Below are 11859 nucleotides of genomic sequence, written 5' to 3' on the forward strand. Positions count from 1 at the left end.
TTCGCGACTCGAGTGGGGCAGCGGACGATCATGATGTACAGAAGAGTTATGGCCTACGATCTACCAGGGCCGTTACTTCCGTACCCAAACCCCAATTGAGGGAGCACGAAACGGCCCAAAATGATTCCGCCGGTCGTTTGTTGGAGGATATTTAGTCAACTTGAAACGTTTCGCGCGATTTCATGTCACGAGAGGTCTCAATTTAAATATGATAAGTAGGAGAAAAATGCGCATATTCTAGACAAATGGAAATTTCGGCGCTGTCGATAACCACATGACTATGACTCTAAGACAGTTGTTCTCAACCTGTGTCTATCAGGGGAGGGGCGCGAAAGATTGACAATGTCTGCATAAATTGTGACGAAACATGTGTTTCACAACCATTCCGTGAAGACGATTGCTGATGATGAAACTTATTTCGTATTCAAGAAAGCTTGCCGAATGCAAACTCCAGCAGTCGCGCTCAAACGAGTATAGGCTGATTTCAACCTGGGTTGAGCAATTTTTTGATATTCTTTGAAGATTTAGAGCAATTCCCACGTGTAAGTCATTCATTACTTCATAGGTTTGGCAGTAGCACAAACCTCGGTGCGCTGGGTAGCTGTTGTTAATAGCTGGCGAACTGCACTGTCTAAGACAATGTAGGTTGCCCAGTTTCACCCTCAATTAGGCTACTTTAAATCAATAAAATTTAATTCCAAAACTGATCAAATTTAGCATGGCAGGACAGAACGACGCCGTGCTCTCTGTAGCTACTACCAACATTAGGATCAGTCTCAGTGCAACCTACCTTGAAATAAATTGATGTCCTGTTAAATGTTTTTTTCGTTGTTCTCAAACAGGTTTCGGGGAAATTTGTCAGAAATGTAAAAGACACAACACCTGGAATGCGGATTCAAACTTGGCGTAAGATATATGTATACTATATGTATACCATATGTATACTATCCTACTATGTTAATATACTACTATACTATGTGTTCCTTTTGACATGACGACGTTTAGGGGCGTCAGGGAGGCGCAAATATTTTGACCGTCGACAAGCGGGCGCATGTCAAAAAGGTTGAAAACCGCTGCCTTGAGATAATGGGTGTGCCACAGAACATTTTCAAACCAGAAAATGGGCCCCGCCAAAATAACGGTTACGAAGTCTTGGCGTAGAGGTCTCTACGCCAGCATATCCAGCGGTGGTCAGAAATGAAATAGCCTACGTCTGATTTTCGGAGCATTCTCAACTACTTACTCAAGACGTTATGACTACTTCCAATTCTATTTAAACAGTTTTATGCAAAACTACTCAAATGATTAGATTTGGATTTGGATAAAGTAGCTTTGGTATAAGTTTTCATTATCAAAATAATCTCGTGATATGACCACCACACAGTAGCTTGTGAATATATTTTCCAATATTGCGCCTATTTCTAGCGTCATTATTACTCATTTTGCGTAGGTTTCGAAGAGGCATCTTGCAATTGTAAAAGTAGCCATCCACCGATATACTGCCAAAAGCATACGAAGCCATGACCAAATCTACTCTTCCTCAATGTAGTTTAAACACGTCTTTTAAATCGCTACTTTTACCTCTGCTTGAGTACAAACGCTGACCATTCTGTCCACCTCTGACCCTTTGATTCTATTAGACAGCAATGTCATATGTTCTGCGATGTACATTATAACGCAGAGCGAATGTTTATTGATGTTATTGATGAATGATGTGTAATCTGATTCCGGGAGTTTGCGATGCGTATTCGCTGCGTACGTCTTTCTTCTGGTGGACCTGACCTCATTCATGTATATTACTTGACGTAACACGCGACAGCCTGTATTGTAAACACAGATACCACGACACGACGAAGTTTTGTTACCGTTTCAACGGAATACTGTATTTATTAACCCAACATAAATTCTAATGTATATCAATTGTATGAATGAATTATGCGCAATTGCTTTAAAACACGCCTATATATATTCATGCCAGTGCGAGAGTATAATGGCGTGACAGTTCTCATCTTGTGCCTACAATCATTTTGCTGGATTGTTGGATACCGTGCTAATGATTCTCAAAATGGCGTAATGAATATATTCCGTTTCATACATGTACTGTGCATGCTATGCTGTGACTTTATGCGCGAAAACCGCATTGCTCAACGTCAGAAGTGGTAAATCACGACGCTAAGAAGTAGTAAGCATTTGTGCAGCCCGGCTCTTGATAGTTTCAATGTAGGCCACCTGTTGAGTTGGCACGGCGCTGTCCACTAGACGCTTTGGAATCATTCCACCGATATCCACATTTAGGTAGGCTACAAAGTGAGCTTGCACTTGTCTGGGTTTTCCCTGTATCTGCTCACAGCATAGCCGCTCGGGTAATTCCGAGCTCTCACGTACGCGCCAGTCGGTGGCCGACTTGGGTGATCGACGCTCTCGGCATAAATCCATGACACTTTGTCAAAATCATCGCCGGGTGAACTACTGACTTTCTCCTTGAAGAAATACAAGTCTACGAATTCGCGAGGCGAATGAAAGCCTGCAGCAGCCGAGTGAGTAATTATTTGTCCGATCATTATGTCATCGGACAGCTATTCCAGACATTGGTAATGCTTGATGCTTTTGTCCCAAGCAAGCCGTTCTTCTGTAGTGGCAGGTAGCTTCATGACATTATAGACAATATCACGTGGCATATCGATATCGCACTCGAACTTGTACAAAGACCCAGCGAAGTACGGCGACTCTTTATATCACACAGCTACGCCTCTGATATATCCCATTGCCGTCCATCCCTGTTGATTGTTATATTGTAAAACTTCAGATTCAATGTGTTTCGCCTGTACGTTGTAGGACGACATACTGCATCGGTCAGTGCCGTTGCCTCTCTTGGCTACTAGCATCTTCGTGATTTTAGTTGTTTTAAATACGAGAACTATGCGAATGTCTGAACTGGATCGATTTGGAGTCCGCGAGTCGCGATTCTTTGGTGAATCGACTTAAAATGACTTGAATCAAGTCGATTTTTGTATTGACTCGACTTGTACTCGAGTCATTGTGCAGAACTCGAACCATGCCATATGACTCGAGACTATGACGGCCAACGCAGCTATTTCATTGTAACTTCGAAGAATAGTATTATCACTCGAGCAGTGTTGAAAAATTAAGCTGAACCGGGGTGAACTGAAAGCTGAACAGTAAACTAAATGATTTGGACTCGGAATCGAGTCAAAACACAATGACTCGGACTCGACCCTCTACTAGCTGACTTTGACTCGAACTTGACTCGGTGGTGAATTGCAAATGACTCGAATTGTTTCCAGTCAAAACTGTGAGGTTGATTTGTGACTTGGTTACAACCCTACTACAGGAGCTGACAGCTAAATGCTGCCATGTAGGTTCCAAACCTAAGGAACATAAAAATCTATTCACGATCGATTGAATAGCGAAGAAAGAAACGAAACAAGCAGAAACCTTGCAAATCTTAAACTTTTCGAGTATCTTATACCTTAATATCTCTAAAAAATATTAAATAGAAATTATTACAGCAACTTTTATTAAAATTAACTGCAACTTTCCAGCGATTTAAGTGCAACAAAAACTTGCCCTACTAATGAGACTTCCGGAGTATAGGACTCGGGTTGTGCCTGCCGCACTGCACAGTGCACGGTTATTGGATTCGACCGTGTTAATGGTAGGATGTGATACTGAAACGATGTTTCCAGCAGAAGCGGTGTCAGTAGTAGGCGTCTCCGAGTGTTTGCTTCTCTCCTAGCAGGATAGATATTGTTTAAACTCGCGCAACCTCGACTTATCAAACTACCATGCAAGACTTGCCACCGATTGTTGGCTGTGAGGTGGCGTCGGGCTCGTCTTCTGCTTCAGTCTCATATTCGCAGTCTTGGAAAGGACAAGATACCTTTAGCATTTTTATCCCGTATTAGGTTTGATCATTTTCAACTTTGCATTTATTTATAGGTCAAATAAATGGAACCAGAATATCCGTATATTCCTGTAGAGTGTAGGCTATATGTTATTCGACTGTGTCAAATACAACTTTTCACACTTATAGCTCATAATTTGCAAGAGTCATCTCAAAACATGACTAAATAAGTAAACATGCTACGCATTTAAAACAATGCGTGACACGAATTGTTTCCGAAAGTAAATTTGAGTTGAAAAGCATCCATAGTTATACGAGTGCCTTGCTCGATGCGTCCGTGAATACTTGATGTGTAAAGGCAGTTTTTTTTTTTGTTTTTGGGGTATTCATGGTGTTTGTCGACTACTATGGTCATTTACACCAGGCCGATATTCTTTGTATTTTCCGTAACTGCCGACTTATAGCACGGCCCACCTCTAGGCTTTTTGTAAGACACCGCTGACGCGGATGAGGTGACGAGGAGGAGCCTAGGTAAACCTCCAACACTTAGATATCGGAATTCGGAAGTCGACCTCGGTCGGACTCGAACCCGCACCCATTGGTGTTGCAGCCGCGGATTCTACCACTGCGCTATCTCGCCACTGTAAAGGCAGTTGTCTTCCCTTAACTGCAGGGAAGTCGGAGTCGGAGTCGGAGTCGGAGTCGGTGGAGTCGGAGTCGGACTTTGGCCAATTTTCGCTTGATGGAGTCGGAGTCGGAGTCGTTAAAACTGTAGTGACTGGAGTCGGAGTCGGAGTCGTGGAAAAAATACTGAATGGAGTCGGAGTCGGAGTTTGTGAAAATGACCCTGACTTCGACTCAGACTCAGACTCCAACTTCTTTATCATGAAAACAATTGCTATAAAAGATATCTTTAAAGTACTAATAATAACTATAATAGGATTTTATGTAGGCCTACCATCAATCACTGTTATTAGTAACGATACAGATCAGGGGCGGCCAAACCGTGCCCCGCAGGCCAAATGTAGCCCTCGAGAAGGTTTTGTGCGGCCTGCGAGGTAATTCTCGAAATTAGATGTAATATCAGGTAAAATTGCAAGGCCAAACTAAATTTGATTAGCCTGACCGCGAAATTTGATGATGACTAAAACATCAGTTTCGACGCATTGGCGTAACCAGGAGCCAGCCACATTCATCGCAGATCTTCGAATATGACCATAATGTAGATTTATTTGACTTGAAATTTTTCTTAGCACTTCGCATGATTTACTGTCACATTTCTTGCATTTAGCGTTGGAAACCCTCCTGGAAATTATAAATACGCGCAATTTACAGAATTGAGTCCAACTATATAATCGCAATTAGGAGATAACGTGTCGTCCAACATGGGACTTCGCTTGTGCACTCGAAGCGAGATCGTCGGTGATGAAACATTTGCGCAAACTGACAGAGGCATGTTCACCGAAACCGTCGACATTGATATGTCTAAAACGCCAAATAATCCAGTCCTTGCCAAATGAGTCCCTTGCTATACAGAGGCGACTCCCAATATGTGCAAGTAGTATATTTATTGGTCGAATTCATTTATTATACGTTTGAAAAAATTTCATGCTTCGCGCGACCAGAGCATGACTGCACACTGTACAGTTCCACACTGAGTTTTCATGACATAATTGTTATCAATTTTAAAGCGTAGTCATATAAGTATTGTTTTCAATGTTACCGAATTCAGTTCGTTCCAATCGGGCGACTAAAAAAAGTTATCAACATTCAAGTTGCCCGCGCAATGGTTCGTAAATCTCATGCGGCCCTTTGGCCTAAAAGGTTGGCCACTGCTGACATAGATAGAATTGGACATTATTTGCAAATAACAATTCATTTGCATAGACGAAGAAAGAAGCAATATGCATCTTCGCGATGCAGTCACAAATTGATGTAATTTTTGGAATTATACCATGATATTGTGACAGAGCAAATATATTGTCTGGTTGTAAAATTGATGTAAATATAACCAAACGCTTCTTCCCACTTGACAAAATTAAAAATATATGTAGTGTAGCTTAGCTGCTTGGGTCGAACAAATGATTAAGAAAGACTGCAAGTCCTAGTCCTTGAATACTTGACTAAATGCATGTAGACTAGACATATGCTATTTGACTACTTCCTAATTTTCGTTTATGACCAATGTTCATTAGTAGTGAGGGTGTGTGTGCTAGTAATCAGTAATGAGAAAAATAGTAAGATGCATCTCTGTATTAGTTGCGGACTCATACACAGGAGCAACACTTCGACTGTTTTATCTACATTTTAATTATACAGGATGGGATATATGTCGTGTTGAATGATTCACACATATTAGGTTATTAGAGAGTCCATGTTATAAAAATGAAAAAATATGAAAAAAGGAATAAAATTTACAAAGGCAATTTTTCATGCATAGTAAATAATTCGAGCTGTGCCACAATGAAACAATTGTGCATGCCGTCGGTAATCATATGTTTGCATATGTTAGTTATATGATAGTCATTTAACCGTCACTGTGGCATATAATTTTCGAAGTAAATTGGTAATACTGTTGGAGTCGGTGTTGGAGTCAGAGTCAGAGTCGGAGCCGGAGTCGGAGTCGGAGTCGGTACGTTTAAAGACTCAGGAGTCGGAGTCGGTCTATTGAAAATGTGTGGAGTCGGAATGGGAGTTGGAGTCGGTATTAAAATTTACCGACTCCACAGCCCTGCTTAACTGTGTGGGAGCTAGGAGTATTTGAACACGACATGACTTGGACCGGATTTGTAGGCCACTGTAAGAAGCGATGTGCTTATCGCGTTCTTATAGCGGCTTACCATCCAATTATATTTCTATCTCCTTGTGCATCCATCTGATCAATGGCATAACAATTATTATGTATGACATTTTTCCGCAAAAGTGGCATGTTAATACTGGATGGAGCTTGGTGTAAATAAAGCTATTGTTGAAAGTCTTTTACAGATTGTCTTTCTGTTATCCGGCAGCACGCATTGCCACTCGTTATATCATATTTTTTTGTGCGTGTTTGAGGGTAAGTGGGGGTATTTAAATCCTGTTTGAGTGTTTATTACATCTTATGTTCGTGTCAAATTTCCGGGACGTAATCTTTTACTGAATTTTTCAGTTACTTGACGTGAATCCAATATTAAAATGTAGGGAGAGGGCGATTTAAAACCCGCTCCCCCGTTAGATCTAGATAAAATTTGGTACGAATATTGTTATAGTACTGTTACGTCTCGTGGAGGTGTTAAAAATTCGACGAAAAATAGTTTTCTCATTTATCTTGAATCCGGATGCCCCTATAGAAACTCGTGATTTCAGTTTACGGGGAAGGGTGGACCCTACTCCGTCCATTCACATATATCGGAAGTGGTGTGGTACCTTGTATTGGGAGACCTTGATTGTGATTACTCAGATTGTGTTGGGCTTGGGGGTCAATTGGTCAGGATGTTGACGAGTTTGGCGAACATGACACTGTCGATTTTTATGGCTGGGAAAGTTATGGCCAAATTCGCTCGCATGACCAGGAAAGTTTGTATCGACGTTCTTATCCATGCACTGCATACTCCAGATCGGCTGTCGCTGTGTCGCTCGTAATATATTGTAAACGCGCATGATGTTCGCTGCTCAAACTAATTTCCTTCAGATATTTCTGAAAGAAATCGCTAGAAAATCGCGAAATATTTTTCAAAAGTCGCTAGATTTATTGCCAGTCGATAGATCGATATTTTTGTGGCTAAACCGAATGAAAAATTGCTAGATCTAGCGACAAAATCTCTAAATTGAAAACACTGCTATTGGGTATTATTTACACGCACGCACAATGACAACAACAAGAAGACGAGACGGGCAATCGTTCATGCTCTGAAGGAAATTATTAGGGAGAGAGAGAGGTGATATTAAGCCAGGGGCGGCAACTTCTCCAGTCGGCGGGCCTGATATATGAAAATTAGGTATCATACTTGGCGGTCCGGATTCCTGAATCAATGCATTGATCGCATATTTATCCGCGACAAGATAACGTTATGGTGAAGCGTCCGGCTTCTTGATCGGTAGGTCGTGGGTTCGATCCCCGGCCGGGTCAGACCAAAGACTTGATTAGTAACACTGGTATCTACCAGATAAGAACTGCCGCGCCGTTATACTCTCGCATTCGCATAAATAAATATGTGCGTGTTTTTAAACGATTACATACATTCGTTCATAAAATTGATATACATTCGAATTTATGTGTGATTAATAAAGACAGTATTCCGTTGGAACGGTAACAAAACTTCGTCGTATCGTGGTCTCTGTGTCTACCTCTACCAGACAGACTGTCGCGTGTTACGTAAAAATTGCTATCCGTGAATGAGGTCCGGTCCGTCGGAACAAAGATATACGCAGCGAACAGTGACGTGCGGTCCAATGAGGCAGATGAGGCAGTGCCTCACCTGTCGTCAGGGCGAATAAGTGAAAATTGTGAAAACCCTCCATGAGTCGATGATTATTGATATTTTACATCGATGTTCATAAATAACTAAATTTGAACAATTTTTCACACAACATCATCAATTTTCATAATTATTATTCAAAAATACAGCGCGAAAGGAGAGTTGCGGCACAGGTGAGGCACGGGCGGGTCGTGCCTCACCTGCGACAATGCAATTCATCATAAATAGCTCGGAATTCATAACAACTGGTAGCAATCAAATGCTATCGTCACACTAATTCCGAAAATCCAAATATTAACAGTGTCAGACCCCCAGAACCCCCTCAAAATCGCCAAGGAAGGTGACATTCGGCTTTATTACAAAAAATGCCATCGCAGAGAAACAATAGCCAGGTGAGGCACAAACGAATTTGCCTCATGCACTATTCGCTAACAATTGGACAATCGCTGAACAGCGAAACGCGCTATCGATTTCGGAATACAACAGTCTTGACTCTTGACTGTCTTGTAGGAGTTATATAATAGCGACGGCCAAAACGTAATGCGGAGCAAATGCATTCCAATACCTATGTAGCTGTTGTATATTTTCCGTTAAATTGTGGTATGTGATAGCTACTTGCATAGGCTGCATTGTCGTTGCTTTATGCTTCGAATAATTTATACCGGTACTTGAAGAGATAGTAATTATTATCCGTCTAAACTTGCCGATTTAGCACAATAGCGACCAGTCCTACATGTATTGTATAATGTGAAATTGCAACGGCTATCAGTGTGCAAAGAAAATGCTCTCTATACCCGCAGCTGTTGTTATTCACATTTTGGATATCTTTATCTGGTAGGCTACTTTACGTGCGTGTGTGTTTGTGTGTGTGTGTGTGTGTGGGGGGTCCGTGCCTCACCAGCCATGAACCTCACCGCACGTCACTGGCAGCGAATACGTAACGCAAACTTTTTGGAATAAGATTGCGCATCCTTCACCAAGAATATCAATAAACGTTCGCTCAGCGTTATAATGTACATTGTAGAACGCATGACATTGCTGTCGAATATGATCAGAGGCTCAGAGGTGGCAAAAAGGTCAGCGTTGATACTCTAGTAAAAGCTGTTCATTTCGACTTATGCAGAAGTAAAAGTAGCGATTTAAAGGACGTGTTTAAACTACATTGAGGAAAAGTAGATTTGGTCACGGCTTCGCATACTTTTGGCAGTGTATCGATGGATGGCTATTTTTACAATTGCAAGATGTCTCTTCGAGACCAAAGCAAAATGACTAATAATGACGCTAGAAATAGATGCAATGGTGAAAAGTATATTCCAAGATACTGTGGTGGCTCTACCACGTGATTCTTTTGACGACGCAAACTTATCCAAAAGCTACTTTATACTTTTTCAAATCCAAATCTAATCAATTGAGTAGTTTTGCCTAAAACTATGCTGGAATATATGTTCATTCATAGAATGCCACTGCCAATGAAGGTATTGCCTCTACAAATAGCTTTCAGCAATGCCTTGGACTGTCTGTGCAATGTGCATATAGCATATTATTGTTGTTTCCAACTTCTACCGTATCATCCTGTCGGCAAACATATCATCTACGGCAGAGTATCTTTTCGAATGATGTCAAAAATAAATCAAATGTGCTAGTCCAACGTTAAGTTTTGCATGGACCGACGTACCGTGCCAAGTTAACCTATTCCCACCCCATGATGACGTAACACTCGTCTTAGTGAGAAAGTGAGATTTCCGCGAGTAGTACTGTACGTGTGACCTACGCTCATGTCGCGGACGTGCATGCAAATCGCAAATGATCCAAATATTATAATTTCATATTGTAGGGCAGCGGTTCCCAACCTGTGGGTCGCGACCCCAACTGGGGTCGCCTGACAATTTGCCTGGGGTCACCTGAGGCCTTCTGAAAAGTTTAGAATTTCATTAGTTTAGAAATTTAGAAAGTTAACTCTTAAAGGTCAACTGCATCTTCATGACAACTTTGCGGAATCATGTTCAGAATTTTTTTTCATGACGAAATTACCGACTTTCCGTGTTTCAACTCAATCGGAAATTGCCGTAATTTTGACTGAAAGTTCCAATATTGGCATGTTTACAGAAAAGGCAGAATGTGCATTGTGACGTCAAGTGAATGACACATATTATCAACACCGGTCACAGCGGCTGTTTGTGTTCTCGCAGTTTTTATTCTAGTCTGGCCGAGGTTTCCATTGTAACGGATTTGCCAAGTGATATTGAGTCTGAGTACTCCGATGTCGAATGTGAGTATCGTTTTTGCACGTACTTACAAAATTACCGTTAAAATGCCGGATTGGTTCAGGTGTTGATGCGCTCGATCCCACGTCAGTGGATGCCCTTGCAGCTTCATAATAATGATTGGTCATGAACAGCTGACCGAATTTCCGAGGCCGCTATTCTTAGTTCTTTAGAATGATGTTTTAGATTCAATATGACAGGCCCAGTCTATGAGATAACAATTGCGTATCTGTCCGAAGTCGTTGACCTTTCCAGTTAGGCTTACGTTATCTCTCGAGTTATAGTCATTTCCAGGTCTAGTGCGAACATGAACCGTGTTGACTGTTGAATCTTGGTTCCGTACGCCGTTAACGCAGTTACCACACTTCAAGTCACAGCTCACCAGCGGACCTCTCGTGGCACATACGTTAAAATCACTGTTGCCGGCAAATTCATGTTACCGTACCATCATTAAGTTACTTGTTTATGTTGGAAAACGCCATTGTGACGTCATCTTAATAAAAAGTCGCTTGCAGCCCTTGCCCCACCACCCGATATTGTCACGAGCCGCCACTGTACAGTTGTATATATAGTATGTAGTGTAATAGCTCGTTTCAGTCAGGCATCTTGATAAGTTTGTGCTGTAAGTGGGTTCCGAGAGTTACTGACAGAAATAAAGTGAATCACAGAATTGCCAGGATTCAATGCAGTGTGTCTGGACGTTGACGTATTGGAGATGTCCTACTAGGAATATGGCCGCAGAATAATAACATCGAGTTCGATGTATGAATGGGATGAGTCTCTGATCCGGTTGCCAAATACTTTTCTCGCACTAATGCATTTGTTTTCACTTTTCAGAAATTGTGTTCGCTGGGTATTCATCCCATGATGAATCGAGAGACAAGTATTAGGCCTAGGAAAAGAAAATATTGTGAGGAATTTTTGAAGTAAGGATTTACTTTCATAGTTGACGCAGGAATTGAACAGCCACAATGTGTCATTTGCAACACAATTATGTCATCCGAATCGATGAAGCCCAACAAAATGAAACGCCATTTTGACGCTAAGCATCCAAACTTTGCGGGCAAGGATGTCCAGTATTTTAAGAACAAAGCTGATTGTGTCAAAAAAAACAGGCTGGATTCTGGCGGCAAGTACCAACAGCAAAATGTGGCAGCCATTGAAGCTTCATATTTGGTGGCTCTCAGAATCGCCAAAGCCAAGAAACCTCACACCATTGCCGAGGAGTTGCTGCTGTCAGCAACCAAAGACGTTGTTCGAGTTATGCTTGGAG

The 11859-nt window shown here is 41.6% G+C and overlaps 2 protein-coding genes across 2 annotated transcripts in view; both read right to left on the minus strand.

Moving 5' to 3' along the window:
- The window catches only part of LOC145439811 (stAR-related lipid transfer protein 5-like), a 304908-nt gene that overhangs the window by 6241 nt on the left and 286808 nt on the right, over positions 1–11859 (minus strand). The gene's annotated exons all lie outside the window — the stretch shown is intronic.
- LOC145439994 (uncharacterized) lies at positions 1933–2735 on the minus strand (the record flags this gene model as incomplete). The annotated part of the gene is made up of 2 exons (XM_080317658.1): positions 1933–2440; positions 2578–2735. Coding segments are annotated over 2 exons (426 nt in total), but the record flags the coding sequence as incomplete, so codon positions are not given.

The sequence above is a fragment of the Botryllus schlosseri genome, chromosome 5 (assembly GCF_051294905.1).
Source record: "Botryllus schlosseri isolate E-star chromosome 5, Bs_hap1, whole genome shotgun sequence".
Taxonomy (NCBI): Eukaryota; Metazoa; Chordata; class Ascidiacea; order Stolidobranchia; family Styelidae; genus Botryllus; species Botryllus schlosseri.